The 20369-nt window shown below is 36.6% G+C and overlaps 1 protein-coding gene and 1 long non-coding RNA gene across 3 annotated transcripts; both read left to right on the top strand.

Moving 5' to 3' along the window:
• Window positions 1–120: 120 nt before the first annotated feature.
• LOC306851984 lies at window positions 121–3627 on the top strand. The gene is made up of 3 exons (XR_013782545.1): window positions 121–255; window positions 2379–2481; window positions 2701–3627. It is a non-coding gene; the product is annotated as an uncharacterized lncRNA (long non-coding RNA).
• A 567-nt stretch (window positions 3628–4194) lies between these two features.
• On the top strand, window positions 4195–19894 carry LOC306852662 (serine/threonine-protein kinase BRSK2-like; the record flags this gene model as incomplete). Of its 2 annotated transcripts, none has more annotated exons than XM_079389669.1 (19): window positions 4195–5124; window positions 5229–5323; window positions 5841–5926; window positions 6027–6167; window positions 7242–7358; window positions 10143–10176; window positions 10277–10345; window positions 10530–10676; window positions 11998–12029; window positions 12264–12428; window positions 13218–13315; window positions 14502–14652; window positions 14729–14789; window positions 15781–16060; window positions 16884–16932; window positions 17443–17566; window positions 18039–18252; window positions 19550–19639; window positions 19692–19894. In XM_079389669.1, exons 1-19 carry the CDS (start codon window positions 5040–5042, stop codon window positions 19892–19894), a joined length of 2241 nt encoding a protein of 746 aa, XP_079245795.1. In that variant the 5' UTR covers window positions 4195–5039. The 2 variants fall into 2 exon arrangements, with proteins under 2 accessions (XP_079245795.1, XP_079245796.1); XM_079389670.1 differs by having other exon boundaries at window positions 19713–19894.
• Between the last annotated feature and the right edge of the window lie 475 nt (window positions 19895–20369).

A 20369-nucleotide genomic window follows, 5' to 3' on the forward strand; every position in this document is an offset into this window, starting at 1 on the left:
TTCTAATTTTGCCAAAGTCACCTTTACTGTATGATTCCTGCCCTTTCTGACACTGTCTGCAGCCTGTTTCTCCTCCCTCTCTTCCTCCTCCTTCCCACACAGCCTGGGAAGTAAACCTATATATATTAGGAGTTCACCCTGTACTTCTTTAAAGGCTCTTCTCAGCTCTCTGACATTGTGTCACACAAACAAAGAAAAAATGCCTGAAGAAGTTCCTGCTCAGTGCAAGGCTCCCAAAGATGAACTGGACAAATGGTGAGTCATATTTCAGTAAGGGTATACATTAATGCAACACTGAATTTTGAATACTTGTAAACGTCTGGTGCTTTTTTTTTTTTTTTTTAACTGCTACATGGCTTGATAGCTCAGCATTTGTTCTTGTACATTCACCGATATCATAACACCTCCCTGTATATAGGTTATCTGTAGTGCTTTGTGAATGAAAAAGTTTTGAAAGACTAGTTAAAACGAGTGTTGGATTCAGTATTGAGCACATGCTGCTGGGGGGAGCAGGTTTTGAAAGTGATGATGCAGGTGAAAAATTAGCCATGTTAGCCATCATGTTACTAAGTTAAAGCATGTTGCTGTAACACACGTTCCCCTTGTGCTTGCATTTGATGTCTACAGAGCTTTGGAGATACGTATTACAATAGTTTCAATCATTTTCCAGCATTGGATGCTTTCACGCACAAATGATTAACCTTTATCTTCAATTGTTAACAAAGCAGAGTGCTCTCTTTCTAGGTCAAAAGGTCAGAGGTCAATGCACTCACACAATGACACAATAATGTGAACTTTACGGTGAGTTGCACAAGTTGTTCCATTCACAAGAGAAGCGCTGTCTACTTTATGACTATCTCTCAACTGATTTACTCGAGAGCATGCATGGAGGTTATCATTTGCGGTGCATGACTTCTAGGCTGGTTGGTTGCACACAAAACATAGCATTTGTCAGAAACAGAGGATTGCATTATGTATTCATTAAATAATAATTCAGATTACAAAATAAACTGAAACAAAAGCTCGAGTCTTTGCAGTATGAATATGCATGAATGCATACAATTCAAAATATAATTTTAAACATGTCTCATATTTGTATGCAACATTCAGAGCTATATGCCAAATGTCAAATTTAGCATGAATTTTAGTAATGTATATGTGTGATGTAAATATAGCCTGGTTTCAAATAGACTCACATGGAATGGCGAGGGAGTGGAGGTTTGCTCACAGCTCACGTTACATCAACTGTATTGCTATGTCTGCGTTATTTATGAAGGTAATAGTCACCGTCACGTGCAGCTCTGGTCTAGACTTTGAAAGCACCTATAGTGTTTTAATTATATATTATTGTTTTATTCGATTTTAGCCCAGTGAGAGACTTCAAACTAGCGATCTGTGAAGAAAATCTGCAAATTTGCATAACATGTCCATGTCCGTTTTTTTTTTCAAGAATTGTTTTTTAAGGATATTTCACCCAAAAATAAAAATTTGTTGAAAATGTACTCACCCTAAGGCCATCCAAGATGTAGATGAGTTTGTTTCTTTATCAGAACAGATTTAGCATTACATCACTTGTTCACCAATGGATCCTGAATGGGTGCCGTCAGATTGAGAGTCCAAACAGCTTATTAAAAACATCACAAAAATCCACAAGTAATCCACACCACTCCAGTCTGAAATGCAAGTTCTATAGCCATAAGATTGCTTTCTCCAAAAGTTGTCATGTTTGAATCAGGAGAGAAATATGCACATATGGAGCACGGTTTACAAGTGAAAACAGTCAAAAACAGCTCTAAACAAATATGTGGATGGATTTTGATGTGAGAAGACAACAGGGGATGGACTTTTAACTGGAAGAAGTGTTATTATGGATTGTAAACTCATATATTGGGCAGAAGTGATGGTTAAATTGACATTATCTCATTCTGACGGCACCCATTCACCGCATTGATCCATTGGTGAGCAGGTGATGTAAAACTAAATTTCACCAAATCTGTTCCCATGAAGAAACAAACTCATCTATTTTATATATTAATATTATTTTTTGATATATATTTGTACAACAAAATATACTTTAAAATAGCTTTAAGTTGCTTATAATATGTCACAAGACTTTCCTTTATAATATGCAAGACTTCCCAAAGTATATACTGTCAGTTAGCCAAATCTTAAAAAAAGAAAAATGCATAACTTTGAAGACTCTTTCATGTGATGATATAACAACACCCTCTGACTCCAAGGAACGTGTCCCCTTTGATCCTGACATGAGATCAGTCATCCAAAAAATCAATGCACAGGCACATTGCACAGCAGAATCATATTCTCATAGCTGCACACTATTTCACTGCTAGCACTGAACACACTGTATATGTGTCCAGTGTTCAGGGGAAGGGTGCAGAGGGCTGTAAGGAGGTGCTGGAAGCTTTTGAGGCCTGTGTGAAGGGGGCCACGGCAGCCTCGTGAGGGGACATGCATTTACATGTAAGTATCAAATACTGTTATACCAGATTTTATTCCTAATTTTATTATGTTTTTTAATTGTGGATTTTCTTCTCTTTGAAATGTATCTGCGGTTTGATGTAGCACAGTTTATGAAGTGTTATAGCAGTATTGTGAAGTGATCATGTGTACATTTCTCTTCTGTCTGGATGAATGCATTGATTAGTTGATTCTGATTTTCTTCTGCTATTTTTAACTTAGGTCCATCCGGGTCCTCCAGTGTCCTTCCATTGCCTCACATTGCACTGGACTAAACCATTCTAAGGACAGTGAAAGGGGTGCAAGGGCTGGAACGCAGTGGAAGTGTTTATTTTGATCCTGGGAAGTCTTGTTGGTGTCCCTCATGTCGTCCATGATATCTGTAACTGTGGAGGAAAGAACTACCTTGTTTTATTATTATGCTCCAGATTTCACACTGTAAAACACAGTGCATTTCATTTGATTTTGAATAAATTACTATAATTGTTTCTTTATTTTGCCATTACCACACAGTCTGACCATGACAATTAAGAGGCAGCCTACATAACTGTGATCACCATAAAACTGAGACTAAATAGCTTTGTAATAATGAATCGCATGCAATGAGTGATTGACCTTTAACTGCAGTGGTCTGCATACTTCATAACTGATGCCAAGCACATTGGCACCGCTGCTCATGTGGTTTCCTGAAAGTAGGCCTGTAAACACAGCACCTGACTGTCAGCACCATCTATTGAAGAAATTCTGATGGTGTTGACAAAACCACTTTCATACTTTTCATCACATAGAAATCATGCTCTAGTCATCTTAGTTGTATAGTACTGCTAGCTAGGACCTATAAGAGGTTAGAAAAAAAGCCATTTGTGTTAAGGACATATCATGGTTGTGACAATACATAAACACGGTGTAAAAAAAAACTCATCAAAAAGTATTTGCAATTTGTATGATTGTATTGACAGATGGTTGTAACAAAATATAAGCACAATTACCCAAAATAATAATTATAATTAGTAGTGGTAGCATAAAAGAAAAGAAAAATTATTATTATTAGCATAAAATAATACAAAGTACTCATAATAAAAACTCATCTGAGCCTGTGTGACCTTGTTGAACTCAAGCACTTGTCAAGTATTAAAACTTTGCTGAACTTAAAATTTTGATGTTGTTTGATTTCATATTTTTATATAATAATAATAATAATTATTATTATTAAATATTTTATGTTGAGGTTGATGTATCATGGTTGTGACAGAAAATATAAGCACAATGACATAATAAACAATAATAAAATACAAATAAAAGTGAAAAATAACAAATCAAAATAAAATAATAGAAATTCATAAAAACTGATCTGAGCCTGTGTGACCTTGCTGAACTCGAGTACTCTCAAGAATTAACACTTTGTTGAACCTAAAGTTGTGGTATTGTTTTTTTTATTTATTATTTATTTTATTTAGTTCATTTTTTAATGTTGACAAAAATATGTGAAGGCTTATAGAAAATATACATTTTCAAAAATTATTTTAATTATTTAAAAAAAAAATTGGATCGCTTGATTCATGGATTTATTGGAGTAGGCTATGTAATTTGCTACTTGATGCTTATCATTCAGTGCCAATATATTAAGTATCATTCTGCGATCCGATAGCATGACTGTATCACGAGGAACAGATCTGTGGCGCGAGGTGCAGTGGAGGGAGGGTTGATGATGATGAAGAGGAGGAGGGTGTGGGACCCGGATGCTGATGCGAGGAACCAGAGCGGAGAAAATAACGCTTTACAACGCAAAGAAACCGTCAAGACACGCAAAATATTAGCGCGCGGCGTATCAGTCACCATCAAAAACACAAAACCCCTTCCCCAAAAGTGACCGCCGAGCGAGGACACATGGCGCAGACGAGAAGGATGAGGATGCTGCGGTCCGTAGCTCAGCATCAGCAGCAGAGATGAAGCAGAGCTGCCAGATCCGCGACAGTGATGCGACCTGGATCTCCTTACGCGATCGCACCGCTCTTTTGGCTTGTCTTGCTCAGAGTGAAACGGGAATAGATGCACCTGGTTGTTTAACAGCAAATGGTGAGATTCTGGCTCCTTTACCTGGGATTTAGGCCTAGCACAAGTGTGCTGAAGGCTTGTGTTCACTTATATTTTACAAACACTAGTCAGGAGGAGTTTCTAAATGGTGTTTTTGTCATGAGGCGATGGCCAGCTGGTAGATACATCTAGAAACAGGAGCTTACTAACAGGACCTGGCTTTCTGTAATGACTGGGAACGAAAAGCCTGATCGATTGAGAAGGGTGGCTTTGATTAGCAGAGCTATGACTTAGTCTGCTTCTGTGGACCTGACTGTTTCTTTGCAGTGCCATCGGCATATTTCCCCTCATCTACATGAGTTCCGAATAATAAAGACAGATTTTAGGGAACCCTGAGCTCAGCATGGATATATTTCCGGGTTGTTGCAGACCCTTAGGAGACTATTTTAGAAAAACTCAACTCAGAGACGGTGCGCTGTGATAATATTGCATGCAGTAGCAAGTTTAACAGGAGCCAGGCCGCCACTATGTCTAAGGAACTGTCAGTGACCCAGGCAGCTCAGTATGTGGGGCCCTATCGACTGGAGAAGACTCTCGGGAAAGGCCAGACCGGTAAGGAGACGTTGTTTACCTACTAGATTGTCTTTCATTTCTGCTCCTTTCAAAGCATTTGTCTGTTCTGAACTGTCTTGTGCATGTCTGCGATGTCAATGTAGGTCTGGTGAAGCTCGGGATTCACTGCATCACTGGCCAAAAAGTAGCCATCAAAATAGTCAACAGAGAAAAACTCTCCGAATCTGTGTTGATGAAGGTAAAGAAAGAATAATATATTTTTTTTTAATGCTGTAGTTGTTGTAAAGTCTCGCACAATCACTAATAATAATTACAAATATGCATTTAATATTTAAATTAAATTATAATAAATATATTGTGTCTTTATTACACAGTGACGGTATCAGATACCACAGTACCGCATGATTACCATATTCCACTATCAATGAGATATTTTCCATTTTCATTTTAGTTTTTGCTATTTTTATTAGTTTATTTACGTAATGTTTATTTTTATTTTTAAGTAACAAAATAATGTCTTTTAATGATTTTAGTTAAGTATAGTAACCCTGACATATTCATGTAGGCTGCTATGGTATTTACATGACATTCCAAAAAAACCATAGTGTTGCCATGGGAACAATGGAACTTTTTGGTATGTTCTTGCTAATGTAAAACTCCTTCATTCGTGTCAGAATTTGCTATTTATAAAGATAATAAGTCGATAATAAATAAAGAGTGGTAAACATGATCTTTTCTTTTTCTCATTCAATCAGGTGGAGAGAGAAATTGCTATTTTAAAACTGATTGAACATCCACACGTGTTGAAACTCCATGATGTTTATGAGAATAACAAATACCTGTGAGTTACCACACTTTTACTTGCTTTCTTACAGGCTTCACTCAGCATTGCTTGTTCCCATCTTGAAGCATTTTTTGCACTCTTTTCTCCATTCATGCAGATATTTGGTACTGGAGCATGTTTCAGGAGGAGAGCTGTTTGACTATTTGGTGAAGAAGGCCAGATTGACACCTAAAGAGGCACGAAAGTTCTTCAGACAAATCATATCTGCTCTGGACTTCTGTCATAGTCACTCCATATGGTAAGACACAAATACTCACACACAGACACAATTCTAAATAGAATAATATTAATAAGAATGAGAAAGGACATTTCTTTTTATTTTTACTCTTAAATGCAAGCTGATTTAGATCATGACAATAAATCATCACATTTTTTGAGAAGCTTTTTGATTTTCAGTTTGGTTGAAGGTGATTAAAATCAAAATATGTGCAAAGTGGTTCCACGCTGACTGCCTCACAAATTAGATTTATTTGTAAAATATACTTACACTCACATTGTAGCTCATACTGTAGTTATAGTCTACTAAAATCAAATGTAAAACAGAAGAATAAAGCATTCGCTGGTGGTTATTTTGAATAGGTGTTCAATTGATTTTGAATATGGTGACACAAATTTGCATATGGCCTTTTCCCCAAGCTTTTCATATTCACATGATTTTGATCCGAAACCTTGTTTTTTTCCCTCTTTGTTCCAAACTATGTTGTGCCTTGAGTATTTCACCAATTAAATATATATGTTTGAACATCATGGGTTATTATTGTTAACTAAACCATAATGAACCATAAATGACATCTTTGTAACTTAAATTGAAAAGTAATTTTTAACTAAAAATTTAGTTAAAAAATGTAACTTAATTTTAACTAAATTAAATCTAATAAATAAAATATTTTAAAGAATAATAAATTGTAATAAAAACACAATACAATTAATACAAATTAATTAGCTCAAATTAAATTGAAAACTGAATATAAAGAATAACATATCATTTGAAATCTTACCATAAGCAATAAGAGAATGTAAACAATACTAAAAAAAAAAACACTGCATCATATAATTTGGGACTGGAAAAATTAACAATCGAATTAAATTTCTTAAGGGGCAGTGATTATTAACCCTACTGACACAGTTATTGATAATGGTTTGTTTTCAACATGATTAGAGAGTTTTTATTCACTCATATGTTCATATGTACAGGATGATACAGGTGTATGTCATTGTCAAAGACAAGGATAAGTGAAATAGACACTATATATCTTCCAAAGTATGTTTTCTGTGGAGGGTTCAGAGCCGGTTGTCCTCTGTGCTCTTGTAGTCATAGAGACCTGAAGCCAGAAAACCTCCTGCTGGATGAGAGGAACAATATCAGGATTGCAGACTTTGGCATGGCCTCACTACAGGTGGGAGACAGTCTGCTAGAGACAAGCTGTGGGTGAGTATTGTGTATGTGCGTGAGTATTATAATGCTTTTTGTTTGCTTTATTGCACTTAAAGCTGCATGCGTTGCAATATGAAATGGATCATTCTGATACTGTATGCTGACTGATCAATGCAGTTTTCAGTTATGTTAAAGTACTAAATATACAGGTTTTGAACACTAAAGCACACTTAAAAATGTATGAATGGCATTTAGTTAGATGGCAAACCAAATATCACTAGACATTTATTTTACAAATAGAAGTTGATAAATTAATTTGTTCAATAATATAAATATATTTTGGCTTGAAAAGCTTTAAAGGGGTCATGAACTGAGAAACCAAAAAATTCTTCTTTTGGCATATAATAGGTCATTGTGCTAAAGCATCCTATAAGTTTCAGACCTCAAAACTATGTCAATAGTCTAAAAACAATTTATATTGAAGCCCGTCTGCCAAAACGACAGCTTGTGGAATGCGACTCTATGATGTAATAGTGTAGCTAAACACTCCCTCCACATAAGAAGATCAACGCCTGCTTCTACATCGCTGCTTGTTTAGCCCCGCCCCCTGATTCGTGCACGTTGTGTAAATAATGAGAGGTGAACACAGGTCTACACAGAAACCAAGTGATAAAGATGGCTCAGAAGACAAGACGTCATGCAGTGCCAAGCTATGGAAAAACAGTTTGTTCATTGCCTTCCGTCTGATCCCAACATTAGAAAGAGTGGATGAAGTTTATTTTTAGAACTCAGTCCTTTGATCACTTCATTTTACTGCGGATTCATTTACAAACAAGGCACAATTTGACACGGGATTTTCAAAAGATTGAAACTAAAAGACTGTGATGCTGTGGCAACTATACTGGATCCGACAGTAATGTCGCAACACACAAGTGTTAGTAACTGTTTTTATTACGTGATCAATATTGCTTTGTCTTTTAAAGAGATTTGGTTTGATATTTGCTAAAACCTAAATCACCGCAGCGTCCATCTGTGAAGGACATAGGCTGTCAGACATATATACACAACTGTTAGCCAATCATAGCAGTGGCATTTACTTCCAAGTCTACAATCCACCATTCAAATGGAGCATTCTAATGAGGGGGGTTAAAAAACAGGACAGAAAATAGCCTATTCTAAATTATGATGCGTCTTGATGCAAAAATCTTGCTAACAATACAAGTGGACCTCAGAGAACACTACAAAATAAAAACAAAGGCAATTCATGACCCCTTCAAATTTTATTTACTATTTACTGTTAACATGTTTTAGCACTGCTAGATTGTTTTAATGTAACATGTTTCTAGCATGTTTTAGCCATTGCTGACATGTTTTATCATGTCACTAGAATGTTACTAGCATGGTTTAAGCATGTTTTTCACCTGTTTTTTTTTTACATTTGTTAGGTGTCATTAACATTTATCATGAAGCTAGCATGTTTTGCTTTTTTTCTAGCTTGATTTAGTATGTTTATAGGATTTTTAGCATGTTTTTATATATTGCTACCATATTTCATAACTTTTCTAGCACATTTTACATTGTTGTAAGCAGGTTTTAGCACTTAGCATGTTTTAGCATGCTGCTTGTATGATTTTGCACTTAGTTAGCAGGCTTTAGCATGTTGCTATCACCTTAGTTTTAACATTAGGCCTATAGGTGTTGTTTAGCATGATGCTAGCATGTTTCATCTCATTAATAATGCATTTTATATTGTTGTTAGCATGTTTTAGTATGTAGCGAGCAGGTTTACATGTCCTAGCATGTTGTAGCATGTCCCAACATGTTTTAGCACTGCTAGCATATTTTCACATTGTACTGGGCATTGCTAACATTTTTAACCTGAATCCATCCAGTTTTACATGTTGCTAGGTTTTACTATTTGGTTTGATGTTTCATCACTTTGCTAGCACCTTTTAGCTTCTTGCTAGCATGTTTTAATATGTAACTTGCATGTAGCATTGTATGTTTTAACACGCTGCTAGCATGTTTTAATATGTAACTTGCATGTAGCATTTCCTAGTATGTTTTAACACGCTGCTAGCATGTTTCATCACCTTGTTAGTTTTGTTAGGTGCTGTTAACGTTTTAGCATTAGGCTAGCATGATTTGGTATATTGCTAGCATGTTTGCATGTTTACATTGCTAACAATGTTTAATCTCATTTCCAGCACATTTTATCTTGTTGCTAGCATGTTTCAGCACATAGCTAGCATGTTTTAACATGTGCATGCTTCTAGTATGTTTTAGCACTTAACTAGCAAGTTTTAGCATGTCCTAACAACTAGAATGTTTTAGCACTGTATTAGGGATTGCAAGCATTTTTAACATGAAGCTAGCCCGTTTTAACATGTTGTTAGCATGTTTTAGCATGTCCTAGCATTTTTAGCTTGTTCCTAGCATGTTTTAGCACACTGAGATGAAACATCCCGAAGATCTGTGCCGAATTTGGAGGTTAAAGCTCGAAGGCTACATTATTTTTTAGCAGTTTAGTCTTAGAAGAAGAAGAAGCTTGAATAGTAGATCAGTATACTGGCTTTTCAAACTAACATAAGTATTCACAACTTACTACAGCTTCCTTATTGTATATATCTTTTTTCATTTAACCTCTTTTTTTCATTTAACCTCTTTTTGTTTCATTTAACCTCTTAAGCTCAGGGGTGTGCTTTAGCATTTTCGCCAATTTGACACAAATTTAAATAAATGCCACAGAGTTGTTTGAAAATGAAACAGCTATGTTATTTTAAACAAACTATACTTTCTCACACCCATCCATATTCTGTTTTCCCAAACTATTTGCAGATCTCCTCACTATGCATGTCCAGAGGTTATCAGGGTAGGTGTATAGATCTATAAAGTAACCTGTATCTTTTAGAGCATCATTCTGTCTGAAGGTGAACCGCTGACCTTACTACTACCTTTGGTTTCTACTGCAGGGTGAGAAATATGACGGCCGACGGGCTGATGTATGGAGCTGTGGAGTCATTCTCTTCGCTCTGCTAGTGGTGAGGAAATCGCTTCAGCTCCTTCTGTTTCTCTCAGCTTGTCGGAGAGCATTTTACTTTCCTCCACTTATCACTTATTACTCGTTTTTAGCACACAGGCTGTTAAACAAATAACTGAAACACTCCTTGCATGTCACTACCATCTGCGTCTTTGTATCTGGGACTTTCTGTACGCTGTCCTCAGGGTGCGCTGCCCTTCGACCACGATAACCTGCGGCAGCTGCTGGAGAAGGTGAAGAGTGGAGTCTTCCACATGCCCCATTTCATCCCACCCGACTGCCAGGCTCTGCTGCGGGGCATGATCGAGGTCAACCCTGAAAAAAGAATCACGGTGAGGGAGTACTGTGATTAAGGTTTGCTTGGATGTGGTGAGAAACATACTAAACAAGTACAGAAATGCAGAAGCAAACACTTGGCAAAAATGTTGCAAATGGATGATCCTGGATGGATAATTTGTACATATGTATTGTGACTTCTTGTCTTCAGGCCCTCATTAAAGTGGTGGTTAGTGAGCTATAAACATGTCAAAGTTTAATTAACTTAGATGTTTTATGGATTTAGGTCTCTATGGAAAAGCATTTGCGCTACAAAAGGTTGGATTGGTACATTTTTTTTAATGTTTTTGAGTAAGGTCTCATATGTCCACCAATGCTGCATATAGCTGATCAAAAATACAGAAAAAAAATGCAATATTGTGAAATATTATTACAGTTTAAACAAACTGTTTTCCGAGGAAGCCAGTTTCTACCATGGAATAAAAAAAAATAAAAAGGTAATTGTGACTTTTTATCTCACAGTTTGGACTTTTTCCCCTTGCAATTCTGAGTTTATGTTTCATAATGCATTTTTCTGTTTGTTTATATTTCCTCAGAATTATTGCTAGATATAAACTCAGAATTCTGACTTTCTTTCTCGCGATTTCAAGATTACATCTTGCAATTTTGAGTTTATTTCTCAGAATTTTGAGTTTACATCTCAGAATTCTGCATTTAAATCTTATCATTCTTTTGTTCGTTTGTTTCTGCCACAAAATTAAAAATAAAAAAGTGGCATTTTATCTCACAAATCTGTTTTCTCGCCGTTGTGAGCTTTTACTCCACAATTCGAACTTTTCTTCTCAGAGTTTATATCTCATAATTTTGCATTCATATCTCACAATTCTGTGAACCTATCTCAAAATTCTGAGTTTATATCTTGCAATTTTGAGATATTTTGAGTCTGAATTGTGAATTTTTAAACAAATTTTATCCTGTGGTTGAAGTAAACTTCCACAGCATTTAAATATGTTTTAAAATTTATGCTTTTGATGCAGAGCTGAATTTTCAGCATCACATGTGTCACGAGATTCTTCAGAAATCATTCTAATATGCTGATTTGCTGCTCATGAAACTTTTCTGATTTTTATCACTGTTGAAAACAGTTGTGCTGCTGAATAGTTTTGTGGAATCCATGATGATTGTTATTCAGGAGTTCTTATTGCATTTACACCATTTTGATCAGCAGTGTACATGTTTTGAAAACCTTTATAACAGTGAATCATTTTGTGCAGCAGTTGATTCAGATTTTCTAAAAAAGCTTCAGCTTGTAGCCTTGTAGCGCCATCTGCCTGTGCACAGACTCTATTAAATACACCATCTGTTGTCCTTCTGCAGCTAGAGGCCATCCAGAAACATGCCTGGTATCAGTAAGTATTGATTATTTATGTTGCTGATTATTTATATTCTCTCTAACACTGTAGTCAGTCTACAGAGATTCAGTGTATTATGTGTGTTTATGGATGAATTTCATGAGTAAATCTCTGTTTGTATTGAAACGATATGAAATGATTTCATCTTGCGTCTTTAATAACAGCCCAAATTGCAGATGATTTGTGCAAGCAGCTGACATCCGTCTGTGTGTTTGTTTGTGTGTGATGAAGAGCTGGACGCAATGAGCCGTGTCCGGAGCAGCCGCCCCCGAGGCGCGTGTGCATGGGACGGATCTTGTCTCTGACAGAGCTGGACCCAGATGTGCTGGACTGCATGTATTCTCTGGGCTGTTTCAGGGATCGGGTTAAACTAACCCAAGACCTGCAGTGTGAAGAGTGAGTGTAACATCAGCAGTCTTTGCATCATGTGCATTTTTCATTCAGAAAACATAAAAATCGAGATAATCTTTAACCCTGTCAAGCCTGACGTACGATATAATAGTCCAATTTTTTTGGTTTGTTTTTGTTTTTTAAAATGGAACAGTGTATTGAACCTCCTAAAACCTAAAAAAAAGAGCATCATATTTGATACATCAGGATTTTAATGACTCGTATAGTATGAATAAATTTGGAGCTCATACTTAAGGAGGGAAAAAATAAACTAAACCCAAACCGAGCAAATAGATTATATTTAAATGCTTAGTCTGATTAACAATATTTTTATTGTTGGGGACAATAATGCAAATCAATACAGTGATGATCGTGAGATGAACAAATGAATGTTTCTCAAAAGCCTGATGATCATATTTGATACTTACTAATAATAATAATAAAGAACCTAAGTTGCTTCAGGCCATGTGTTCATCTTGAAATATTACTAACTATACTAACGCTATAAAAATGATTCTTCCTTTTATTTTTATAGCAATTGAAATATTTCACAACAAAATTTGAATTTATTGCATTGCATTTTTACAATTATAGAAAAAAAGCTTTAACTTGCTTTTAAAATGTCTGATTTGGCAATCGGATGACAGAAGGCATGTAGTAAATTGTGTACAACAGGTTTTTCAGCAAGGTTTGGCTCATGTTGATGATTTTGAGGCCTTAGAAATTTGTATATCAAATAGGCTTGATAGGGTTAACATTGTTTTTCTCTCTTCTATCTCTTGCTTTTTTCCTCAGAGATAACCAGGAGAAGATGATCTATTATCTCCTGTTAGACCGTAAAGAGCGCTATCCTAGCTATGAGGATGAGGATCTTCCTCCCAGAAATGACACTGGTATGTGTCTTTTTCCCTGGAGTGTTCATGAACACAGTTAAATAAAGCACAGTTTATACAAATTAGCAGAGGAAGAATTTGAAGTTACTCACTCATGTTAAACCGTAAACCATGTGGCCTCTATGTATTACATTTATACATTTGGCAAACACTTTTATCTGAAGCAAATTACTGCATTTTCTGGAATGCAGGTCACTTCGTGAAATGTTAAAGTGATAGATGACCCAAAAATAAAAATGCTGTCATTTACTCACCCTATGTCATTCCAGACTTGGATGCATTTCTTTTGTTTCTGGATCATGAAAGACGATATTTTGGAGAATGTTGGTAACCAAACAGTTTCTGTTCCTATTGACTTTCATTATATGGACAAAAAATTCATTGGAAGTCAGTGGGAACTGAAACGTTTTGGTAACATTTTTCAAAATATCTTATTTTGTGTTCTGCACAGAAAAGTCAATCATACAAGTTTAGAATAACATGAGGGTGAGTAAATGATTTTTCATTTTTTGGGTGGCCTATCCTTTTAACATTAAGAATGCTTAGTGCACATAAAACATATCGGTTCTTCACATTGCAGCATATTCAATGTCAAACATAAAAAGTTGCACAGCTCTGTTTATGTTTATTTTATAATAACATTTTCATTCTTGATTTTTGTGGACTGAGTGAAATGAGAATACATGTATATAATGTTCATATGTTTGTTAACATTTGATTTAGAGGTGTTTTGCCAGTGCTTTTTCTCTCAACAATGCAATTTTGATCTACTGTCACTTTTTTGGAAAAATACAGTGCATTTCATTCATTGTACACTCTTAAAAATAAAGGTTCTTTATTGGCATCTATGATTCCATGAACAACCTTTTAACATTCATGGAATCTTTGGTTCTTTACAGTGGAAAAAGTTTAAAATATTCTTCACACTAAGTAAAAATAATGGTTCTTTTAAAAACCGTTTACTGAAAGGTTCTTTGGGAAACCGATAATTGTTCTTCTATCGCATTTGCTGCAAAACCCACCTTTTGGAACCTTTATTTTTAAGAATGTATATATTTTATGCATTCCTTGGTAATCGAACCCATGACCCTGCTGTTGCTAGAGCTATACTCTACTTGAGCTACAAGCTTGTTTTGAGCTACAGGCACACCGCTCTGTAAACTCTGTGTTTTGTATTTCTATATAGACCCTCCACGGAAGCGTGTAGACTCACCCATGTTGACGCGTCACGGCCGCTGCCGGCCAGAGAGGAAGAGTCTGGAGGTGCTGAGTGTGACGGAGCAGGGCTCTCCCACACCCCCGCGCAGAGCGCTGGACACCTCCACGCACAGCCAAAGGTACACATGCATACACATTTTCATAGAACTTTGGAATTTAGCACTACTGATTCTTGACTGCCACACTCCTGTATAGATCTCAGTCTGTAAGCGGAGCATCAACGGGCCTCTCATCTAGTCCTCTAAGTAGTCCCAGGGTAAGTACCTGTCTGCCAACCTTTTTTTTCTTCAAAAGAGATAGTGCACCTAAAAAATTAGTCACTCTGCAACAGTGTTGTCAAAAATATAGATTTTTTTATTAATACCGAATACTTGAATACTCATTTTCCTCCAGTATTGATACACCAGTGCCAGTTGCACTTTCTTACTCTCTCTTCTCTCTGAGAGTGAGTTAACACGCACCACAGTGTATGTTTTAAATAAGTGTATAGTCTGTTGTGCTGTGTGTTTAAGAGTGAAACACAGCACTGTGTTCATTTACACATGATCAGGTGTTTTCAGCATAAATGCAGCAGCTTTGCATGTTTAATGTGCATTTTTAGTTTCACTCTCTACTGTGAAACAACGGACCGGGACAGTGTTGCCATCTTGTGGAACAACTGATTAATGCAAAACAAGTTCAATGCGCATGTGTAACCTATGTGTACAAAGTATGCATGGTTACACAAATCGGGTGGTGCGCATAGAGTATGCGTGGTTCTGTTCTGGTGAAACAATTTGCATCATTTTGCGTCAAATACTGAAGTATACTAGAGACACGCGTCCCCGTACACCATCACTATGCACTAAAGCCGTATCACCTGCCATTGCTCATTTTCACTCCTGTTTCTCTCTCCATCTGCCACGGCCTTCACTCTTCTACCCCGCTTCTCCCCCTCCTCCTTATCCCATCAGAGCCCTGTCTTTACCTTCAGCGAGACGGAGGTAGTTGCCGCCACCAAAGCGGGAAGCGGCAGCACCGCCGCTCGTCCCAACAGATCGCATGAACCCAAAACGCAGACGCTTCCATCTAAAAACGCACCCGAACGCCCCCAACTCCAGTCCATGAAGTCCCTCCCCTTACCCTCCTCCTCCTCCCGCTCTCCCTCCCCTTCCCCCCTCCTGTCGCCCATTCCCCGTTTCCTCTTCTTTCCTTCTCCATCTGCGGTGCTGAAGTCGGTGACTAAAAGCTTGTATCCCATGTCTCAGGTCACCCCTCAGGGCTCTCCCCTGCCCACCCCGCTGGGTACCCCCGTGCATCACCCCCACCCCCCCACTGCTACCCCACCCTCCTCCTCCTCTTCCTCTTCTTCCTCCCGAGCCGAGGGAGGAAGCGTGGGCGTGGGCTCACTCTCCTTGACCCCACCCTCTAGTCCAGGGGGCGGCAGCGGCATTGCAGCCAGTAGCTCCGCCCACTGGAGGACACGCCTCAACTCACTGAAGAACAACCTGTTGGGGTCGCCACGGTTCCACCGCCGCAAGCTGCAGGGTGGGCGCCAATGTCTTTCCTTTTTAAGTATTTCATCAAATAGAGAAGGAGTTTTCAAACTCTCTGATGCCACGGAGACCTAAAGAACCATTTTTGATGTGATAAATAAGAATGTTATATTATATTATATATTTTCCCATTCTATTAAGCTGACATTGAATCATTGTTCTGCTATAAGAGTACTAATTCTATAATTAGAGTGCTTTTAGATGTGCTCACTTGAAGAAAAACATCAAACTGTGGCTGTCAATAGAATAAAATAATCTATTGCATGATTAATCCCATTATTTATGACACTGGAAACCAGAATGAAACATAATAATCAAAGTCTATTGATTGATTGATTGATTGATTACAAATGTATTTCATTTTCTATGACCTTTTCGGCTGGTCACTTTGCAGCCAGGGTTATTATCATTAACATAAACTAAAACAAAACCATGGGGAAAAAAATAGTTGCTTGAAATATGATAAATGTTAACTGAAATAAAATAAAATATATATAAAAAAATTGATTTTATATAATGTTTTATATAATATTCAGATATTTTATATAATAGTTTTATATTTTATATACAAAAATATGACAAAAACACAAAAAATAATAAAACATTAAGTAAAAATAATATAAATTAAGTTAAAAAAACAAAAAACGAATAAAATGTAATTCCAACTATAATAATATATGATACTAAAATAACACTGCTTGCAGCCCCTTGGGGTCCCTGGATCTCAGTTTGAAAACTTCTGAAAATAATTGAATTTTATCAATGTCAGGTTGTATTCGATCTATGTTTCATTGTTACTCTTACCTTCCAAACAGTGCCAACCTCAGAGGACATGTCCAGTTTAACACCAGAATCAAGCCCAGAGTAAGAAACACTTGCCAACTCAATAAGCACATGTATATTGCAGGTCTGTCAGATAATATGGAAAAGTCATTTGGAAAGCATTGCATTCTATTTTAAAGGACTCACTGTATGTTGTACATTTTTATGTTTCATTAATTTATTTCCTGAGGAAAAGTGTTTTTCTCGAGAAACAGTAATAATTTACCCTTTCATCTCTGACTATAAAACCCAATTTGCATATGAAGAAAGAAACATCAATTTGATTCACCTACATTCTACATAATATATGTTGCAAACAGCTCTTCAGTGTCGAACATCCAACAAGGAATGTTTAAGTGATATCCTGCAGATCCCAAAAATGAAATGTGCCAGATGACAGTGCTCATAGATGTCATGACGACTTGCATGTGCTATTCAGGGAAAAATATTAACGATAATGATCTCCAGCTTTTAATTCTTCAGTGTGCTGCATCATGGTAATGAGTCTTACATAGATCATCCAAGTGTCTGGCTGTGTTTGTGGTCCGACAGGCTGGCTAAAAGGTCCTGGTTTGGGAATTTCATCAGTCTGGAGAAAGAAGAGCAGATATTTGTGGTCATCAGAGACAAACCTCTTAGTTCCATTAAAGCAGATATCGTCCATGCCTTCCTCTCTGTGAGTCTATCAGCTGATCTGTGCATGATTAGGCATTATGAAAAGAACTTTGTAATATTTGTAATTTTGAGTATAGCAATGTTTTATATGTGAAGATATTGTAAGACGTTACATTACTGTGACTAAAAAAAACAAAAACAGTCTATTAACCTACAGTCCACAGCAAACCATTTTGGGAACAATATACAGGATGTATTCATGCAGTTGATTGTTGCATCACATCTCACAAACTGTTTAGCTCTTTAAATATCTATAAAATATTAAAATAAGATATAAAAATGCATTATTGTATCATTTTACAAAAATAACTCAAATGTTTTACTGGTTTGTCCCACTCTATGTAGATAAAGAAATAACCTGAAAACACAACTTTATTCTGCAACTCAAGTACTGCCACCATAAACTGTGACAAAAACAAGTCCAAATTCACCCATAATTCACCCAGTTCTTTCTCTCTTGCATTTATCTTCAGCTTCCCTCCCTCAGTCACAGCGTAATCTCTCAGACGAGTTTCCGAGCCGAGTATAAGACTTCTGGAGGTCCATCTGTCTTCCAGAAACCCGTCAAATTCCAGGTAGACATCTCCTTCTCCGAGGGGGAAAGAGAGCGGGAGCGGGAGCGGGAGAGAGACAGGGATGGACAGAAGGATTATGGGATCTACAGTGTAACTTTTAGCCTCATATCAGGTGAGAAGAATTTCTATCTGCTGTAAATGAGTTTGGTAATGGTTTGTTTGTCCACTTCCATTAAAGTGTATCAGAGCGTTTCATTTATGGTACAGAAACAAAACAAAACCTGAAATATTGTTCGCTCAATTTTACATTGTCCAGCATTTTATTTCTAATGCATTGTTATTATGCATAATGTAGCAGAATTTTGAAGCAATATGCAATATTATAAAATGTTTTAATTAAAAATTTAATAAAAAGTAGCATTATATAAACTATTATAAATATTATAGAAAGTGTAAGATACAGTGGTTGCATTAGCCTTAAATTATTTCCATTAAATGGAATAGCACATTTAAATTAGCATAAACAACACGTCCTACTTTTAATCTTTTAATCTTTTTTTTTGCAGTACTTTAAATATTTTCTAAAAATATTTAAAAACTTTAATAACACCTTGATTTTAATAAAAAGTATGATTATAGAAATTGTTATATATGTCAGGGTTTTGGACCCGTTTTCCTTGTTTTATCCCTGTCTGTGTTCCTGGTTTTCCTTTTATGGTCTTTTTCCTGTTCTTGTTTAGTTAATTGATTATTCCTCGTTTAGTTCATCATGATTCCTTGAACCTGTGTTTAGTAATTATCCTTTGCATTTTAGTCCCTGTTTGTTCTGTCTTGCTTGGTCGGGTCTACTCGTTGCTTAGTCTCTTGTTATGTTCGTGAGTTTTTATTATTATATCATTAAAGACTATTCAAAGCTATGTCTCCCTGCTTCTATGCAGTGTGACAGAAAAAGACCATAAAAGGAAAACCAGGAACACAGACAGGGGTAAAACAAGGAAAACGGGTCCAAAACCCTGTCAATATAAATGTTGTAGCCACTGATAAAAGTTTCATTGATCTCTAACATGAAAATTGTTTCCATTATAATTAAATGTAACTAAACCTTTACACTTGTTACTTTTAAACTTACTTTTTCTATTTTAATGCATTTTTCTAGAAAATATTTTTTTTACATTTTCATGAAACTTTGATTTCATATAGAGTATGATTAAATAATTTATTATAGCAATTGAAGATGAAATGTTGTTACATTAGACTTTATAATGGCAATCATTTCCATTCAAATGAAATGGAACTTGAACAGTATTTCTAGCAGTACTAGAACTAGCAGTATTTTATTTTTATTTTTTATAAAGTATGATAAATAATAAACAGCAAGTGTCAGATGCAAAATTGTTCCATAAGCCTTTAAAATGGAAATGATCAAATATTTTTTTTCAGAGTATGTGTGTGTGAAATTGATTTTTTAGGTCCAAGTCGCAGGTTTAGACGAGTTGTTGAAACGATTCAAGCCCAGTTGCTCAGTGCTCACGATCAGCCCATGGCGCAAACTCTTTCAGGTAAGAACGGACACATCATGAATTATTCCAGCATGCTTCCACTCTTCCATAGCCTTTTTTTGCTCTACGCTAGATGAGAAGAACGGTCGCCCTCCTAGAACACCAACCAGACAGAACTCCCGGCGCTCAGAGGGCGGAGCCGACCGCTGTGAGTGGGTGGAGCGTGGAGAGGGCGGGGTTTTACTCCAGCGCAGGGGGTCGGGAAGAGAAAGAACCCGCCTACTTTCCTCCAGTGGAACACAATCACAGCCCTGAGTGAGAAATGTTGTGAAAATCAGCAGTCCGTCAAGATATGATACGAGACTAAACTACTCAAACGCTCCTTCTCCCCTTCTCACCTCAGAACAGCATGATGGTAAAATGTGTTTTTAAAGGAGCTTTTTGAAAGTCGAATGAAACCAAATACTGATACACATTGTGCAAGAACATAGGATGCAACAAAGCAAGAAACATCTCCACCAAACAGTCTGAGATGCGAGGAGCACCTCCAAACTTTCTTCTGAAACGTCTTTGATTTATCATCCTGGACAATGCTTTGATTTATGCTGTATTTTCTCTCATGTGATTTGGATGTAATGTGCAAAACTTGAGTTTATAATGACATTCGTGAAAGGAAAGGTTTGGGTTGGGGGTAGCACACCATCTGTTCTTTACAGGCCTGGTATCCGTTTCAGCAATCGAGTAATTATAGACGACAACAGAGACGTTAGATCAATTTAGTCTGAATTTT

This window comes from Barbus barbus (assembly GCF_936440315.1).
Source record: "Barbus barbus genome assembly, chromosome: 32".
In the NCBI taxonomy this organism is placed as follows: Eukaryota; Metazoa; Chordata; class Actinopteri; order Cypriniformes; family Cyprinidae; genus Barbus; species Barbus barbus.